This window comes from Pyxicephalus adspersus, chromosome 9, assembly GCF_032062135.1.
Source record: "Pyxicephalus adspersus chromosome 9, UCB_Pads_2.0, whole genome shotgun sequence".
Classification (NCBI taxonomy): domain Eukaryota; kingdom Metazoa; phylum Chordata; class Amphibia; order Anura; family Pyxicephalidae; genus Pyxicephalus; species Pyxicephalus adspersus.
This window is the reverse complement of record NC_092866.1, coordinates 32,505,585-32,526,015: the sequence shown is the minus strand read 5'-3', so window position 1 is coordinate 32,526,015 and position 20,431 is coordinate 32,505,585. Positions and strand designations below refer to the sequence as shown.

General features: G+C 37.1%; 1 protein-coding gene across 3 annotated transcripts; it reads right to left on the bottom strand.

Moving 5' to 3' along the window:
* Positions 1 to 3,784: 3,784 nt before the first annotated feature.
* KMT5B (lysine methyltransferase 5B) lies at positions 3,785 to 19,785 on the bottom strand. Of its 3 annotated transcripts, XM_072421288.1 has the most exons (12): positions 19,645 to 19,785; positions 19,183 to 19,248; positions 12,478 to 12,712; positions 12,226 to 12,379; positions 11,149 to 11,314; positions 10,167 to 10,276; positions 9,876 to 10,042; positions 8,873 to 8,892; positions 8,649 to 8,785; positions 7,517 to 7,713; positions 7,310 to 7,379; positions 6,465 to 6,602 (listed from the first exon to the last, which is right to left on the bottom strand). In XM_072421288.1, the coding sequence occupies exons 3-11, from the start codon at positions 12,635 to 12,637 to the stop codon at positions 7,351 to 7,353; spliced, it is 1,140 nt and encodes a 379-aa protein (XP_072277389.1). In that variant the 5' UTR covers positions 12,638 to 12,712; positions 19,183 to 19,248; positions 19,645 to 19,785; the 3' UTR covers positions 6,465 to 6,602; positions 7,310 to 7,350. The 3 variants fall into 3 exon arrangements, with proteins under 3 accessions (XP_072277387.1, XP_072277388.1, XP_072277389.1); XM_072421286.1 differs by lacking the exon at positions 7,310 to 7,379 and having other exon boundaries at positions 3,785 to 6,602; XM_072421287.1 differs by lacking the exons at positions 7,310 to 7,379; positions 19,645 to 19,785 and adding an exon at positions 19,514 to 19,637 and having other exon boundaries at positions 3,785 to 6,602.
* Between the last annotated feature and the right edge of the window lie 646 nt (positions 19,786 to 20,431).

The following is a 20,431-nucleotide window of genomic DNA, read 5'->3' as shown; positions in this document are numbered from 1 at the left end:
TGATCATGAGTGACTTTCAACAATAAATGTGTACTGTAGTCTTCTTCATGGAAAAATAAGACATCCCCTGAAAATAAGACATAGGGCATATTTTGGCATTTCAAAAAATATAGACAGTGCCTTATAATCGGGGAAACAGGGTAAGCAATCCCAGTATTTATTATTATTATTATTATTTTTTGGAATTAACAATAGTGACAGAAATAGCTTTTTAGAATACAACAACCAAATCAGTAATAAAAAAAATGAGCAGTATCTTTCTTAGCCCCTGAGCACTGCATTAGTAAGCTAACCAGTAGATATATAATGATCAACTGAGAAATCACAGTCACTGTCTGTAGTAAACTACAACATAGTCTCCACACAGATCCTTCTTTCTGCCATCTAGTCCCAAACACAACTTCTACCCTCTGAAGCAGTAGAAGGGTGCTGCAGTTTTGATAACTTAACACCCAGTATTTTACTGTAACAGCAAAACAAACAAACAAAAAAATCACAAACTGAAATTGTGGTTGCCAACACCAAATATGCCAGCTAGTGAAAAGAAATTTTGGTAAACAGTGGTTCAGGTCAGGAAGATCTGCAATGGTTTATACAGTTGGGTCCATAAATATTTGGACAGAGACAATTTTTTTCTAATTTTGATTCGGTACATTACCACAATAAATTTTAAATGAAACAACTCAGATGCAGTTAAACTGCAGACTTTAGTTCAGCTTTAATTCAGTGGGCTGAACAAAGATTGCATTAAAATGTGAGGAACTAAAGCGCCATATCTACTTTGGTATCTTTCACTTCATTACAGCGATTCCGTTTTCTCACATTATGACTTTTGACTCACCCCCTTTATTTTCATTTATATCTACTCAAGTCTCTTGATCCCCTGAGGAAGCCATTGATTTGGCGAAACGCGTCAGAAAACCTCATTTTTGGGGCTCAGAAGTAATTGGACAATAGACTCAAAGACTATTTCATGGGCTGGTGTGGGCAATTCCTTCTTTTTGTCATTATCAATTAAGCAGATAAAAGGCCTGGAGTTGATTTGAGGGGGAGGTGCTTGTATGTGGAAGATTTTGCTGTAAACCGACAACATGCGGTCAAAGGAGCTCTCCATGCAGGAGAAACAAGCCATGCTTAAGCTGCAAAAACAGAAAAAACCCATCCGAGAAATTGCTACAATATTAGGAGTGGTTTGGTACATCATGAGAAAGAAATAAAGCACTGGTGAACTCAGCAACGCCAAAAGACCTGGATGTCCACCGAATACAACAGTGGTGGATGATAGCAGAATCATTTCCATGGTGAAGAGAAACCCTTTCACAACAGCCAACCAAGTGAACAACACTCTCCAGGAAGAGAAGGCTGCATGAAAGTAAATACAGAGGGTGCACTGCAAAGTGCAAGCCACTCATAAACCTCAAGAAAAGAAAGGCTAGATCAGACATTGCTAAAAAAATAAACATCGAAAAAAGCTAGCACAGATCTGGAAAAACATTCTTTGGACAGATGAAACCAAGATCAACCTTTACCAGAATGATGGCAACAAAAAATTATGGAGAAGGTGTGGAAAAACTCATGATCCAAAGCATACCACATCATCTTTAAAACATAGCAGGGGCAGTGTGGCAGATGGCTTGGGCGTGCATGGCTGCCAGTGGCACTGGGACACTAGTGTTTATTGATGATGTGACACAGGACAGAAGCAGAGGAATGAATTCTGGGGTGTTCAGAGACATACTGTCTGCTCAAATCCAGCTAAATGCAGTCAAATTAATTGGGAGGTGTTTCATAATACAGATAGACAATACATAATACAGACATAATACAGATAGACAATGACCTAAAACATACAGCAAAAAGGTGGAATATTCTTGAATGGCCAAGTCAGTCACCTGATCAGAGCCCAATTGAACATGCATTTCACTTGTTGAAGACTAAACTTTGGGCAGAAAGGTCTACAAACAAACAGCAACTGAAAGCAGCTGCAGTAAAGGCCTGGCAGAGCATTCAAAAGGAGGAAACCCAGCATCTGGTGATGTTCATGAGTTACACATACAACATATGATACATCCTGAAGAAACATATACTGCTAAATAATCATGCTTAACCTCGCCAAAACATTACGACACCCCCGAAGAAGCCTAAATTAGGCCAAACGAGTTGGGTAACTTAAGTTTGCAACACCATTGTCAGTATATGTGATATAACTTAGATAATGTTGTATATTTTTGCTAGTAGTTCATTGTCTAGCGCCCCTACAGGGCAGAAATGGTAATGATCTGGAGTGGTGCCTCCTGTGGTTCCCAATCACGGTTTTGTTATGTATTATGAGAAGTTATCACTAATACAAAAAATATTGATGTTGTTGCAAAAAAAACCCTTCTTTCTGTGCTGTTTATATAAATGATCTTACCCAGGGTTGGCAAACAGGCCCCTCTCCTTAAGGCCTACATATACACCTGTTTCCACCAGATAAAAACATTAGTATTCTAGTTCCATTAGTTCAAGACTACAGGCTGTCATTGCCAGCAAAGGGTTTTCAACCATGTATTAGAAATGAACATTTTATTTTTAGCTTCTTAATTTTTATTTTTGGGCCCCTAAAATGAAGTGATTGTGTTAAAAAAGGCTCATTTTTCTCACACTTTTATGCAATCTTTTTGTTCAACCCACTGAAAAAAAATGAAAGTCTGCAGTTCAACTGCATCCAATTTGTTTCATTTAAAATTAATTGTGGTAATGTACAGAACCAAAATAAGAAAAAAGTTGTCTCTGTCCAAATATTTATGGACCTAACTGTGTGTGGGTGTGTATATTTTATATATATATATATATATATATATATATATATATATATATATATATATATATATATACACACACACACACACACACACATACACATACACATACATACACATTTTGGTTAAGAGTATATTTTTAATTATCTACTTTAGTCTCAGTCCAATTATACACACTCTCCTGTGTCAGTTTTAGTAGATTATGTGTTCACAGTAAAGAGTGGCATTCAGATTTACATTTACCGACATGGTAAAAAGACTAACCAAAGTTTGTTACCATTTTGTTTGTTGCCACCCTAATGCTCATTACATGAGTACACCAGTTTACCTCAATTTTAGCACACCACACAAGTTTTAACCATTCATGCATTGTGGTGCACTGGGTTGCCAGTCTATTTGTAATGAGTAGGAGGTTATACTATAATGCATGTTTAAGGGGACACCCGCAGCACAGGCTCACATGTGTAGATTATTTAGAACTTTTGCTGTATACCTTTCCAGCAGCATATATGCTGAAGGGTTGGGCTGCATATATTCCACACTAACAGATTTTCCACCACACTTAATGTATTTTAGTGTCATATTTTGCTTTCTTGATCTGGTACACATACCATTGTTTGGCATTCTTAATCATATAAATGAAGCACTGGGGTAGGTTGAATTTTTTGAGCATTTTGGGACACCTTTGAAAATGGTTACTTCCGCATATTAAAGAGCTCACCATAAATATGCAAACAGTATTCCCAAATGTACTTAAAAACAGAACTGGTTTACTACAGAGACACGTGGTGTGCCTTTTTCATACACATCTGTCATTAATGCTACCTATACATCAACAACTCATTTGGATAGGGTGTGTTATAATGATGGTATATTTAGTGTGCCTGAGTCTATTAAAAAGAAAGAAACAACACAACATAAAAAAAGGAAAAAAGTTAATTATGAAAGAAAACAAATGATTAAAAACAAAATCATTAATAAACTTGGGTTTACAATTTCCTATTTTATTGTCATGAATACTTTTAACTATAGTTTTAACTATTACGGTAAATCATTTTTTTTATGGCAGAAATGGAACTCCTCACCACACTCATATGTACATTATATACAGTAAGTTTTACACAAAGAAAAAAGTAACATACCTTTAGCTCCCTGGCAGAATGTTTATAACATTCAGTCAGTTGTAGTTTTACTAAACTGTAAAGGAGGACAAGAATTTTCTCTGTATGAGGATGACAGCTGCGGATACATTTCAAATCCTTGTCACTGTTTTTTTCACAGCCTCTTCCATGAAAAATAAGCACCAATAAGTCTTCAAAAGAACAATTGTATCTAAATTTAAAAATGTTAAATACAAGGGTTTTTTATATTGATAACAAGCAATAAATACACCATGTCCAAACTTTTATCCTGCATATGAATAGGCCCTGTACATAAATGTGCTAAGATAAGCAAATAACATTTTCCGCAATTGTTAGAAAATTGTGATTTTTTTAAGGAATTGGTTAGACATTTGGGGCTTATTCACACCAGATGCATGTGTTTTATTATTTAGATGTATTTTACATGCTTAGTGATTTCTCAATTGATTTGAAAAGAAAAAATTAAAATCAATGAACCAATTAATGGGGCATGCAGGTCTTGTAGGCCCAACACACCTTAATGCAATGCATTAGTGTGAAAAAAAAAACTACTAAAAATCAATGGATTTAATCATGTTCATGCATTTAACTGGTTGTGAAAAATATAGAACACTACACCTAGTGTAAACAAGCCCAAACTAAGAATTTGCAGCTGGCAAAGGCCACAGTCAGAGCCTTTTGAATCGTGGCACATTAAAAAATAGACTTCTGACTGGAAAATTTATGAAGGACAAGACACAAAGCAAACAAATTTGAAAGGTGTAGTCATTGCTGGTGATAATACCATATAAAAAAGTGTGTTGTTATTACAGTGGTTCTTGATAAAATATTAATGACAAAGCTCCTAGGGGTTTAACAAATATGACTGGGTAGCCACACTACTACACTTTATTGTCTTGTGTGGAAAGTTGAATATATACATTGTCCTCCCTTTTACAACACGACCAAAATGACATTTTGTTTTAACTCAAAATTACACGTAAGAAGAATGTTAAAAAGTACAGTAAGAATTAAAAAATTTAGGATGGTATGCTGTACACTTTCTACAATTTCATTTTAGAGTGAACTAACAAGTGCAGTCTCTAAAATTTACAGTTTTTGTGTGTTTAAGAAATAATTCAATGGGATGCTTATTTTATAGGTTTGAGTGAAAATGACTGTTAAGGTCAACCTAAAAAAATATTATTATTTTAGGCATTCAGTCGCAAAGACTGATCTTCTCTTCGTCTGGAGGATATATCAATGTCTATTGAATCCTTTCCCACAATCAGTCTCAAACGTTTTGCTGGTGGTAGAGGAATAAAGTCATCCTCAAAATCCTCCTCCTCCTCCTCATCATCATCATCATATTCATCGTCTTCTTCTTCAGATGAAGAATCCCTCATACTCTCTTCCTCATAATGATCAAAGTTGTTAACTTCCATTCGCGTTCCCAGCAGAGACAATGCATCCTTACAATACACACCATTTTCGCGAAGTTCCTCTGGAAAAGACATTCTTGATTCCTCTTCTCTTTTTAGCTGTATCTTTAGTTTTGTTGAACTGCTACCTGATCCTGAGTTGAAACCATTGTTAAGTTTTGCTACATACAAATTGTTCTTGTCTTTTTCATGATCTTTACTCAGTTTAATGCTAATTTTTGATGAGCCCATGCCCTCATTTTCTTTTTCTGCTTTGCTGCTGTTGCTGTCATGGCGTCTACGGAGTGTTAGTTTTGGAATTCCAGTGCTGTTTTCAAGAATTAATTGTGCATCATATCTTGTGATTCGTCTACTTTTTTTACTTTTGACAGTTCTGATTATTTCTTTTGTCCTTATTTCTGAACTGACTACAGGACAACCATCAGAAGATGTCCTCAGTTCAGTATGACCATCAGATACAGCATTTACAGAATCTGATTCACAATGTGAACGTACTATGTTTGGCAAAATCATATCCCTTCCAGTCAACTGAAAATCACAATTTGAAACAGCCATGTGAGCATCCTGTTTCAAGTGTTTGCTCTGTCTAGACTTGCTCTTGTTAGACCTACACATACCATTTCTCTGGTATCTACTCTCCTGTCTGTTTAAGGTGCCATGATCAAGTTCATCATTTTTTAATGACTGATCTTGAAAGTCAGTTCTGTGCAATGGTACAACACCCCCACCACTGTTCCTTTGAAGATCCAAAGAATTGGGTAAAAGTTTAGCTTCGGGCGTTTCCCCAGAGTTCCTTGTTCTCATAGAGCTTCGAGTTAGATATGAAGAAGAGGATTCACCTGCAGCACCTTTCAAAGAATTCAGTTTAAATTCTTTTGCTGCATGTCTTGTTAAACAACCAGTGGTTTCTTTCACCTTTGCTGGTCTCCCGCTTTCTTTAACCCTTTTAAGGGCCATATTTTTATACAACACTACTTTAGGTTCTTTAAGCACTACATTCTCTACTTCAAGTTTTTTTGAAGTATTTCTCTGCTCTGGGCGCCTGTAGTGATTTCTCATTTTGATTTTAGAATGTAAGGGCTGAACAGGCTTTTTTAATCTCTTTGGTACCCTGGAATTATTTATATGCGAGAGCTTTGATGAGGTAGAAGAGGATGAAACTGGAATTTGTGACTGTTTTGCCAACGTTCTGCTTTTCCCATTCTTTCTCACACCAACTGAAGATTTTCTGTTTCTGCCTGCAAGACACAAATCATACAAATTCAGTGAAATTTCTATTTGTCACACCAATATGAATTAAGTTTTGAAACATTTAAAAGAAAACGGTCATGAAAGTCATATCCGTTTTGACTTGTAAATCAAAATCCTAAAATTAGTTAAATCAGCATAAAAGCTGAAAAAAAATAGCATTTTCAGTACATCAGTGGTGGCTGCCACATAATGTGTCTCAACACAATACCTATAACTGAGCATTAGGAGTTAGAATGTAGTGGTTTTAATATTAAAGGCAATTTGGTTTTTCTCGGCCAGAACTTGTTTTAGGATTTTATGCTAGCTGCATATGGGTTTTCCTGATGTAATGGGTTTACTTTAAAATCTCATACTATTAAAGTAACATGTATTTTTACCCAATTAATTAAATTATTTTTTGGCAGTATTAGTTTTATTTTATACAAGATCTGGCAAAAAAAATGGTATTTGTATTATGAATTGTTTATTAATGCTAATATACTAGACTGACATCACACAACACATTGCCTGAATAACAGATATCTCAACATATATACTGCAAGAAAGTTAAAATGTATTCTTGTGGGAAGGGTGAAGGACTATGTAGTAGATCTGGATAACAGATGTATATATATATCCATGATTTTTCTTTTAAACATGCTGCAAATACTGAAAAATAGCTGCCGTTTCTGCCGCAGATACAGTGAGCACTTACTTTTTGTACACTCTGCTGCACCTAACTCTCAATCACTGTTTTCAGCCATGCCCAGTTCTCTTCTGCTGAACTAAAGAACACCAACTTTTGTTATGAAGATGAACAGGTATTCGTAGTTGCATTGCATTAATTAATGTATTTTTCCCTACTACGCAAAGCTTAAAAACAAAGGGAAAAAAAAAACAAAAAAAAAAAAAAAACTCTTACATGAGCTAGATTTTTCCTGAGAGGTGTCTGCATCTGTGTTGGAGCTGACAGACTGACTGTCTGAGTTTTTGCTGCTATCCCCAAGCTTCTTGAGTCTGTTCAAACGTTTGTCTGTTTCTCGTAATCCATATTTGCTGTTGATCACTGGACCTGGTTCATTAAGACCAACGCGTGATTTAAAAGCACCAGTTGCACGTCTGAAAAGAGTAACAAAAAAAATTGACATTAATAAAAATGTATATTCAGTGAAAAATTATAAAACTTCTTTCAAACATTAATTTCTGCATTCAAACATTACAACTACATATAAATGTATTCTCCTCTAAACTTGAATAAAGAGAAACTGAGAGGCAACAAAAATATATAATGCTCTGCTAGATAACCAGCAAGTATTGCTTCTGCTTGTATTTGTTAATTTTTATTAATGCCAATATCTTCAGAACAACATGCACAAAAACTTTTTTAAAATATGCTCCACAATAGCTGTGCACCACATGCCCTTGTAAACCTAGATATTATCTAGTAAACTTAGCAATGACCTGACATTCCCTCAAAATATCCCCTCGTGGGAATCCTCTAAGATTTCCACAAGCGAATGTCAGATTCCCCGTTTTATAAATAAAGCCCAATGTGTTACACAAAGTTTTTGCTTTGTAGTATCGACGTATCAGGTCCTCTTACTACAAAAGGCAGATACTAGACCAATAAGAAGAAAAAAGCACATAGAGCAACAGTGACCAATTTTTATTAGATGATGTTTCAGAACACAAAATGCAGGAATTGTTTCATGTTCCTTTATTGCAATAATCCAGAATACACCAAGTTCCAAATAAAAACGCACATATGTATCTTATATTTAGGCAATTTTTAAAAAGCAGAATCAAGCTTAAAAAACCAACTGCTTTTATTATGCTAAGTATTTGTGACAGAAAAGATATGCATTATCAAAAAGGGCCTCTTCTTGCTTCCGACATGTATTTTAATATACATTGCACAGTGCATGCTGTGCACACACCAGTTCATTTTTTATGCACTGTGTAGCAGTTACATCAATGGGAAAAGTAAAATGAAGGAAAAAATACCACCATGAATCTGTTTGTTTTTTTTTTTTATCCTAAGGAAAAACCCTTACCTTTCACAGGTGTAACATTCACAGAACTCATTGTTCTCTCCAAAAAAGCCATCCCCATAATAACAAGAGATTTCTTCCCCTGGCTCAATGTCACGCAGTGCCTTAACACATGCAGTGTCACGCCCAGTTGATACAAACTGGAAAAACAAAGCCAATATTTGGTTTACAGTTGTCAGACATAAAAAAAAACAATAAAAAAATAAAAATAAAATGCATACACTTACTTTACAATTAGGTCTGCAATCTGTAAGTGGACAGAGAAACATTAAATAGTATCAAAATACTTGTTTTTTTATTTTAACATGTTGTTGGATATCTTATACAAACTATAGCTAAGCTATTATACCTTTAACAGCTACACAACTAACTTGAATTATATTCTTGTTTTATTAAAATAAAAAAGGAAAATTAAGACTTTTTTATCCTTTATCCTTTACTTTGTAGCTACATTTAAAATGCAACACCAATTCTACTTCCATCAAGATGGAGGAACTTTGTGTAAAGATCAAAAACAGAGAAGTGAAGAGAGAGAACAAGTGAAATGTAAAGTAGGTCTTTTACTGGGAGGCTTCCGTTTCTGACCTCGTTTAAAAAAAAATTAAGCTTGCATGGTTGGTGATCTGACTCTCAACCTTTAATACCTTCCGAATCACTGACCCAAAATGAGTATGCATTGCAGGTGTTTAGCAAATTGCCACACAACTTGTTACAGTTATCTGTGTGCTTGATTCTGAAGTGTGACCAAAAGATCAGATTTACATCCAGGCAATTAGTTTAGCAATGGCAGCTTATATCATCTCCCAGTGGTAGATTCACTTTATTTGCACAATGAACATTGTATATGGGGTAGAATCTGGAAATGTGCCTAGAAACATACGGAGGTCCCAATCTAATGGGCACATTGAAACTGGCTGAATAAGCAGTAGAAGGAGAAGTTGATATATCAAGCAGCACAGCCTTAAATATACCAAAGCAGATGTAATCCAACTGGTAAGCCACAGATAAGGGTGCCACAATAGTGCTGCTGGTTAAGGCAAGTGTTGCCATTTTAGGTGTCAACTGTGGATGGATGTAGCAAAAGTTTTGGCTATGAAGAGAGGATATGATAGCATGCAATGGAAATGGTTTTCAAATACAATCCCTTGTATTCAAATAAAAGTCTGCTAATAACTAATACCTTCATCTTATATATTGCAGCTGTAACCAAAAAAAGACATTTGAACGTACCATGATTAATAAAAGCAGCCGGCCCAAGCCATAGCTGAGCACAGTTTTTCCTTGTTGAGTACATGACACTAAAGTCATTTTCTCCATGACGAAGAAGCATATTTTCTTCAGCTTCCGACAGCTCAGCTATACAGCCAACGAGAAGTTCTATTTTATCATTACGTTTCCTGTTGGAGGATCAAATAGTTTTCAGTGCCAGGCATTCTGCAGGTTTCTCACCAACTAGTTTATTTATTACAAAAAATGTATACAGCTAAGAAATAAAAATTCGTTACAAATATATACACATACCATTCTTTAGTTGCAACGATTTTGGCTCCATTTCGCTCAGAAGAATACCGATTGCAAGGCAATATTTCAAACCCACTACTGGTTGCGAACATCCGCAAATAGATAAACACCTATAAAAGACAAAATAATGTATCAATAAGGCACCATATAAAAGTACAAGATCATAAATCTGAACTGCAGGCAAATGGCTAAATACACTGATGAAATACATTTATGTGAGCGGTTTTACCTGTAAAAGGATTTGTATATCTGACCATCCAGTTCTGAGACTTGCATAGCTCTACCCTACAGAACAACTCTATCAAGCAAGTGGGGTTGGGAGGTCTTAGGGATCTGATAATCCTGCAAATTCACCTACGGTCCCTATCCCCACCCAGTGGCTGAACAGTGAAATGAGAAGCAGCATACCAATACACTTTTTACTCTTCTCTTATGTCTCAGCAGACTGTTGATGGTCCCTTCCCCTCTCTGAGCTCTGATGTACAGATGAGGCTGATGCCTAGTCGAATATAGGCAGTGTTCAAACCCATACAATTTTTAAAGCTGAGTTGTAAGAAATTTTAGGTGGGTGGCAGCACTGTGGCAGTATTGTGACCCAACTCTTCAGTAACCACCCAAAAACAGCCCAGTGGTCACTGAAAAGTGCTGGGTGGTGCGCCCTGTTAAAAGGGGCTGGGGAGAACACTGTTTAGGTACTTGGATTGAAATAATACACTACATTACTTATTAGGGATAGCAGATCTGCATTCACTTGTGTCCTTTGCATCTGCCCTGGTTACAGCACCAGTACCACCAAAAGCTCCTACAATTTCATATGAAGTCCAATTCGAAGAGTAACAATTTATTTTCTTATTTGGGTATTACTGCTAATCAACAGGTAATAAAGGCATAAAAAAAAAAGAGTTTCTGGTCACAACCCAGGAAGCAGTTTTCAGTTAGCAGCCTGCTGGTATGAATACATGTAGAAAAAAAAATGACGTACATGTTCCTTGAAATGTTTCTCCTGTGCTTTATTCTTATTAAGAAAATAGTGTCGTGACCAGTCACCAGATATTAGATTTTTGAAGGTTTTATCCAATTGTTCAGTTTTCTTGAATATTTCAATCACTTCCTTTAGCTCATCCTGTCTCCCTTTAATTGGACGAAACCTAGAGAGAAAAAAATAGCGCTGTAGTTACTGCAGGTTCATAGAGACAATGCCACATCACACAAATATTTCCAGGAAAAAAAATATTTTTTATCTTTGGTATCGGTAACATGGACATAAATCTGAGGTGCCAGGTAAACATAGGTGCTTAATGGGCCCACAATAAATCCATACATCCAATAAAAGTCAATGAAACATATGGATATCAGAAACTTTAACCTAATCATTATGAATAAAACATTTTACACACACATTTTATCTATCTATCTCTTTCACCACAAAACACTGGCTTTAGCTTTGTGGGTATGCTTTGTTAACATACAACTTAAAATGTTCTTATCCAAAGTAAAAATGTATGGATTTTTTTTTCAATTTTAGATTATAAATTAACAAGAATATTTTAGAGGGTCAAGGAAATGACAATATAAATCTGCTTATTCAGCTCAACAACTAGTACTTGAACTATATTGAAGTCACAGTAAAAATGACAAACTATACAGAACAACTGTTTGAAAACTAAAAAGTAAGGAAGGAAGGAAAACAGGGAGAGGTAAAGCCATTGGTACTCCCCTCTGTGACCATGACAGAAGTCTGGTGTAGTGTCACCCATGCCCTGCTGGATTCTCTGCAATAACCTAGACATTATTAAACACTAAACAGAGTTGAAGCACCCAATCAACATTATGCAGAACTGTAAAGCCACATTAAAGATGGAAAGTAATCTCTGCACTAGTTTCTGGGAACTTTATATAGTGATGGATCGGATCCTTTTGTGAGCCAATTAAGGCAAAATAAACAGTTTTGTGATCTACAGGCATTGCAACTAAGTATATGACAAGATGTGTAACAAAGGTAGCACTGACTATGCCATTTATAAATTTTTACTGAAGCAACACTTGAAAAATGTGTTACCTTGTATTCATTTTGTGAGTCTGAAATCCTAAGTAGGGGTCCAATACCAAACTTGTTGCAAGGTCATCATTTTCACAGAGCTCCTTAGCTGTCATCCCTGATGAAGGTACATAGCGGCTCTGAGTTTCAAAAACGTGCGTGGATCCACCACTACCTACAAAAATAAACAAACACAAAAAGTCAAAACTCCCAAAATAAAATAATGTTCACATAATACAAAAGTGGAATGTAACCAGAGAAAGAAATACTTACATCTGCTAGATCTTCTATCAGATATAATTTTGGTTCCTCTTAAATTTCCTCTTCCTGATCTGTAGGGTTTGGCCCTACTCCGATGGTGTTCATGGGACAGCCTGTTGCCATGTCTCCTGCCATTCACTACCATGTTCTTGGATTCGCCCAACCACTTCATGCCAACATCCAGCCTGGCCTAGTTGCATTTAGTCTCACTCTGAATAAGTCCTGAGAATTGCTCAAATGATTGTACCTGCCAAAAAGTCAATTCTTTATCAGAAAACTATACTTACAAATCAGGGAAAAAAATATGATAAAATCCTTGGACAAAACATAAGCATGGAAACAATAGCGCGACGTCTTCAACATGTCCTACTAGAATATGATCTACCTTCTAGAAACTACTAAGGCCACAGATGTGCAATATTTGTCGCTTGAAAAGATCTTTAATGTTCCTTTCAAATGACAAAGGATGCATGAACGAGCGCTGTATATACAGCGCCATTCTGCTGTATGGAGAGGGGAGAACAACGGAGCGCTCCCCTGCTGCGCTCTCTCCCCTTCACTTTCATTACGAATGTTCCTCGTCCGTGGATCCGCCAGGACGGTCGTTCAGACGGCGAGCACTGTACACGCCAGATTCTCGTCCGATAATCGCCTCAGGGCTGAATCATCTGACGTGCGTAGGTAACCTAATTCATAATGAGACACCTCTTTGGTGTTGGATGAATGTGAAAGATTCATGCGGCTTTAGCTCTCATAGACAGTGAAGAACAACTGAAAGTGAAGCAGTACAGACAGAACTACTTCCGTTACTTTTATTTTGTCACAATGTGTTTATGGTGCTTTTGTGCCATAAAACCTGTCGAAAGATAAGTAAGAGCTTTTTAGGATGGACAGTCTTGAAAATAGTTTTAGCATTTTTCCACTTGGTAAGCTTTAAATAACTGCCAAGCCCTCTCATGAACATAGAACATATGTTGTTGGTATAATTGATCCCTTTCCAAAAAATGTGCTGAAGATCATAATTACAAGTATTGTATGTCAATACCCAAAAGTTATTTGTGTTGTCTAGCCAGAAGACATAACGTAAAGTAAAGTGCTCAAATATATTTTAAAATTTTAAAAAGGTTTTCAAAGCTACTGTATGTCTTTCAAACGGTACCAATAAACTTGCCATCCACCTAAAAATTACAACAATTGTGTAAAGACTTCAATAGGAAAAAGAAAGGTCCACACATTGCTCTTAAATGTCTCACTAAACCTAAATCAAGAGGTGGAGCTGGAGTACCAGATATTGGTTTTTATTACAGGGCAGCACGGGGGCTCAGGGTTTAGCACTCTGGCCTTTGCAGCGCTAGGTCCCAGGTTTGATCCCCAGCCAGGACATTATCCGCATGGAGTTTGCAGGTTTTCCGTGTTGCGTGGGTTTCCTCCGGGTACTCCGGTTTCCTCCCACATCCCAAAAACATGCAGTGAGGTTAATTGGCTTCTCCCTAACAATTGACCTTAGACTACATTAATCACATATGACTATGGTAGGGACATTAGATTGTGAGTTCCTTTGAGGGATAGTTAGTGACACGACTATCTCTGTACAGCGCTGCGTAATATGATGGCGCTATATAAATACTGTGTAATAATAATATTAAATAATAATTTAGTGAGAGACTAGTTGATTAGTGAGACTGGTGAGACTAGTTGATTAGTTCCAAAATAGAGACAAAAAAAGTTGGGTAGACACCCACTGCCTGGTATTAGCTCTGATCTCTTGAAACTGTGGAACTCCCTGTTAAGATTGAAAGCTCTCTCATCCAAGATTGGCCCTATGACTCCAGTTTTTGATAATCCAGCATTCCCATTGGCTATGGGGGTAGACCAGTTTCTAATGTGGACGGCAGATGAGGACAGACATATTACTATACTACAGAACAGCTGCCTACCTCCCCTGTCCTTCCTAGATTCTCAGACAAGCAAAAAACCCTTGTCCTTGTTTTTTTATAGGCAGCTGGCGTCATATATATCCTCCGAACTAAATACACAATTGATAACTAGAAATCATACAGCATTTGAATCCCTGCTTAGGTCTCAGGACTGTCACATACCCTATCTTAGCTTTATCATATACTGCTAAAAGATAGTGACGATTATGGCCTTACATATGACCGATATTGGGAAAATTATATTGAAACACCAATCTTAGATGTAGAAAGTGAAAAATCGTTTACACTAACACACAAACTGGCTCTCCCATGTAACGCTCAAGAGACCCAACTACAAAATTCTTTCTAGATGGTTATCTCTGCCCCACGCACATTCACCACATATCCTCTGCCACCTCTGACAAATGCTGGCACTGCCAGACACAGAGGGGCACCATGGTGCACATCTGGTGGGAATGCCCATTAGTGTATAACCTATAGGACAACATATTACAATTCTATAATACAATCACAGGCTCTGATGTACCCAACAATCCTAAAGTAACCCTGCTAAACTGCTAAAAAGAGCGTTCTTCACCATTTTTTACAGCAGCTAGAGAGGTCAGACTGTGAACACAGACAAGGGCCCCTTCTAGGAGAGGTTGGCTGACAGACCTTGAGAGTATCCAACACATGGAATTATTGGTAGCTGAGGATGATGACCAACCAGGAAAATATAAATTGGTCTAATTGGTACTGGTACATGTCCTTATACTGTACCTTTTCCATTTACAATCTCATATTAGAATCAATGTACCACGTTATTCCTGGCGCCATATGGGGAATTAGTTCTATGTTTCCACCCCCACCTTTTCCCTTCTCGGGCTGTTTGGTTTTCCCTTGTTTTTCTCTTTCCCCTTCCTTTCCCTAATATGTTTTTTTTACCTATGATTTCCTAGTACAATAAATGTATCAATATGGGCATTCTAAAATATGTTTTTAAGCACTGTGTTACCCGTGGTCTACTTTAGGCATTTTAGACCATTAGGTGATACTAATTTGTGGTATTACAATAACCAGGCAGAATGGGTAACATGAACGTAATGTTTACTTGTGTTTTAGAGGTTAAATATGTATATTGTACAATATGTACGTTTTTCACTAACACTACCTCAATTTTCTCTAGTCCCTACAATGCCATGTGACATCCCATGTTTTCCTTTCACACCCCCTTTTTTTATTCCAATTATTTAAATAGCCCATCATTTGCCTGGTGATATTGGTCACCAATACAGTCAGGTTCTGGATATACATTTTTCCTCATTTTGTTACTGTAAGGCCAAAACTTTGCATACATGCTAGCTGAATTGATGATTGTCATTTTAGACAAAGAGTCATGTTTATCTCAGGGAAAATCCAGAATATGTACAGCAGTCCCCTGGCAGATCGCCAGATGGCCACTGTACTTTCCTTTGGAGCACAGCAGGGTGCTTTCTTGTTCTCAAATTTTTCCTTAGGACAGAACATCTCTCATTCGCTCTCCTGTAATCAATCAATCACAAAAGATCATTTCCAGCAACATACATTTGATATCTGTACTGTAGCTCTACTGGGCTTACTGTTCAGAGTAGAAGCTTAAAACTGTGGCATTTACCATTTCTGGCAAGACCAAGGGCACTAACTTTTTTTTTTTTTTTTTAGGAAAACGCTAGACTGAACTTACGCTAAACCTGCACTACATGAACACAAGGTTTCACTTTGAAACATACTGTAAATATTTTGAAATTGGAATGTGAAATCCATTTATTTTTGAGTTCTGCTACATACAACCAGTGCACCATAACCCTTCCCCTGCCAACCAAAGAACAAATAAAAATAAAAGTATAGGGCAGATATCCATGCAAGAGGAAATGTAAATCAAAACTGAAGCTTCACTTCATGTTATGCCTTACCAATAAAACCACACAAAGCATTAGCATGTCACAATTTTACAGCACTACTATGAAGCACAACAGATAATGAGAGCATGACACAGAAAAAACAGACCGCCCCACTTCATTAGCAGCCAATGAAAGGCAACAAAGAACACTAAATTAAACATGCTAAAACCACACACCCAGATCTTCAGCCATGCTCCATGTCAGAACTAGTGAATAACTCACATCCACTAAGTGATGACACTGTTGCTGGACTACATTTACCATAACAAATAAACCTTATACGGACAGCATCTGGCATGTGTGAACTAAATGAAGCAATAGCAGGCAGGAACTCCTACAAAGCTCTTGTTTGACTGGTTTGCTGGCCAGGTTGTAAGAAATAAAACATATTGTTTAACATTCATCAAACAAACCATTCTAATGAATAGTCACTCCAATCTGCATATTGTTCTGGGAAATATACAAATGATATTAATCAAATTTAATTACAATGTAGCTTTCATAGTGCAAAACAACATTTTCCTGAATTTATTGGATATTCTTTGGTTCAAGCAAAAATGGTATTTGCAATTACTAGGCAAAAGAAAATAATCTTGTATACAATTACACATCAATTTACATAAATATTGAGCACTTACCATCTAATGAATACCCTGAAAAGGTAATATCAAATGCCTTATAAACTATACCTAAGAAAACCGCACAAACATACAAAGCCTTCTTAGATACATTATGCAGCAAAGGGAGCATGTATGACGACGTGTTCACCTTTCTAGACCCATGACCCAAACTTCCGGTAATGTCCTTTAATATCAAGCTAGGAAACCTGCTCCCTCAACCCTCTTCTTTGCTTTGTAAAAAAAAACAAAAAAAACACTGGACACCTTGTGGGATTACTAGAATAATAAAAAAAGACAGCCAAGTAGCAGGGTTTTTTTTTTTTTTTTTTTTAAAAAGCCTCCTGTAGAGTGAAAAGTACAATCAGCAGGCACCTGGTTTCTGATATACAGTATATATATATGGTATGTAATATATAGCTGATGTCTGTTAGCATTTAGAAATCACTGGAGGGAATGTTTAACTCCAGTGGACTACATGGGTTCATAACACCCAACACAATCCCAAAGCAGCCCTACAAAAGCCTGTCTTTGCAGATATTTTCAGGCTGGGCACTCCGAGAAAACTCTCTCCAAACAACTGGGTTGCTTTCCCTAGTTAAATCTATTATTCTGCAATCCCAAAGCAAGCCAAGCCTTTGCTTTATGTCTTACTGTTCAGCTCACACTGACATGCTGGTATGTGCTGAATATAAAAGGATAAGAATATTTTGCACAGCACGCTTTACCATGCTGTAACAAAGTGCTGCAGCACATAATTAACAACATTAACAACACTTTGCAATGTGCATTGACAATGCACATCAGCACACACGGTGTGCTAAAAATGAGCCCTAAGGAGTTCAAGGTATCACAATGGTTACTCTTTACCCTACAAATCTGAAGTGGACACGGCCTATGTATAAATGTTTCCCCCCAACATTTGCATTAATTCACACTGGTCTCACACATTTTCAAATAGAATCAATATGAAAAATGTGTACATTTTAAATAAAGGTTGGGTGAAATCATTTACAAAAAGACCTTCAAATGTTTATGAAATGCCTAAAAAGTGGCATATCCCATTCTGGATAGTACAAGTGCAGAATTTCAAATACTTGGCTTTCCCCTGACCCTGGAAGACGGCTCACTGATGTCACATCTGTATCCACAAAGGGGCCAGAATCTGTGCCATAAGGAGATTATTTACAACTAAATTTTTCTAGTGTTTTTCCTGGTTCTTCATCCTATGTCACCCGACCCATGTGCAAGATCGGGTGACCTAAGAAGGAAAAAAACTAAAGGGTGTTGCACTTAAAAAGAAACAAACAACACAATTTTTACTTAACATAAAAGGGTTGTCTATCCTTTTATGTAAAGTGAAATTTTTGAGTTTAGGTACGCTTTAAGGCTGGGTCTACACAGATGGTTTTCAAAACACATGTAAACGTTCCTACGTTGTGTCTTCGCTGTGTATTTATTTCAAGCTTTTATAAATGTGGAAAAACGTGGTAAACTGTGGGAAAACACGCCCATTGAAATCAATGGACACGTTTACCTGCGTTAACACTGGTGTAGATTAGCCTATTGGAATGCATTGTAATTTCAAACATGGGCTTTTAAAGCCTCAGGTTCAACACTGGGGAAAATGTCTATGTAGACCCAGCCTAATAAGAAGACAGATCATAGGGGGCACAGCACAGGGCACTTTTACTACATTTGCTATTGTTTCTACCTGTGGAACAGGCGCATCACAAACAGGGAAGCTGTATTAGAATTCACAAAAGTATAGATCTATTATCCATAAATCTGAACTTGCACTAACAAAGACCTTGCAAAACATTTGCAGGCCAGCAGGATAATTTGGGTGGGGGGCAATTACAGTACAAGTCAAACAGGAAGTCTGTCACAGACCCAGGTAAACCAAGGGGGTCATTTAAATGTTAGCAGGTCTGGTCTGTTTACAAACAAATCAGATAACAGGCTACACCAGCCATGATTGAAGATCAGGCCCTGCCTCCATGATGGGGCAGGAAACACAGGGAATATGGCCTGCTGGATGAATCAAATAGAGAAAATAATCAGCAGTAAATGGAATACTACACATCTATGTAGAGAATCTAATAGATAAAAAACTGCATTAGCACTTCTTCACCATCTCACCTAATGGGGAAAATGCAAAAATTCACAAGTAAAAAAAAAGGTAAAAAAAAAAAATACTATTTGAGGAAAATAAAAACATCATGGTAACAATGAAAAGAGTACCTGGGTTTGATGTTGTATGCCGGCTCGCCTCTCCCTTCACACAGATCCAGCACTCGAACGAAAGCCCTAAATGGCACAAAACGGATTTTTAATTTAAATAGCACTGTTGTGATGTCGTTATGGAAACAAGTGCGACAAGAGAGTCCAGGGTTGAAAGACAAACTTGAACAAAGCTGGCAAGACAGAAAGGGTTAAAAGGCACAAGTGACGACTTAGTTGTATGTGGGATATTTATATAAATATACACATATATAAATAAATATATATATATATATATATATTTGGAAGGTAACATTAACATTCAAGATGGCGGAGGAGGCCGAAGACGCACCACAGCTACCGTAACAAGTAGTCCCTGCTACATGTGTCCTTCCGCCATCCTTTTCTTAGCTCAAAGAATGAAGGTAAAAGCTGTGGCGGGGATACAGAAAGGGTCGACATAATATCGCTCAGAAGTATTACCGCTGGCGAGTCTGTGTTCTCAAGATGTGTTTTCGTTGTCGGGAGTTCGACATTCGCTACTTCCGCCTGGCTAGGAGTGCGGCTGATTTCCCGTGTACGAGACGGAGAGCGCGGATGGATATGTTACGTAGTACCGGCCGGGAGAACGCGAGAGGCTCCCACCCCTAGAGATGCACGGGAGTGATGCACAATTCATACAGGAATCCACAAAGCTGGTTGACTAACATATTTAATGCGAAGTGTTCAGCTGTTTAAAGGAAGCCACTGAAGTATGAGGGCTTAATCACCCAAAATGTGATTTTCTCATACAGTCTGTATTGTGGAGTAAACAATGCTTGTCTATTGCCCGAATCCCCCGTGGACAATATACGTATACTTTATCACCTTGTTACCCCACAAATGTTCTGTCTACATTGTGCTGCCCAAAATGACCACAAAAAAAAAAAGTTTTTTTTGGCAACCAGAGTTAGATAAAAACCCTTCTTTTCTGGTTATTATTTGTATATATTACCATGGGTTGGCATATAAGACCTATAAAGGCAACGTTTATCATTCCACTGGGCACCAACTTGTCCCCCCAAAAAATAAACCTAATACTGGTACTGAATCTGTTGTTTGTTCTCTGCATAGAATCTTCAGCATCTGACACACTTTTGGGTGTAAACTTTAAATGAAGACAAGAAAGCTGGGTTTTTTTAGGCAAAATAATAATGACTGTATTGATTAACTGCACAAAATGGGTAGCAATAGTAGTAGGTAAGTATTGTGTGTCTCTTGTCCGGACGCA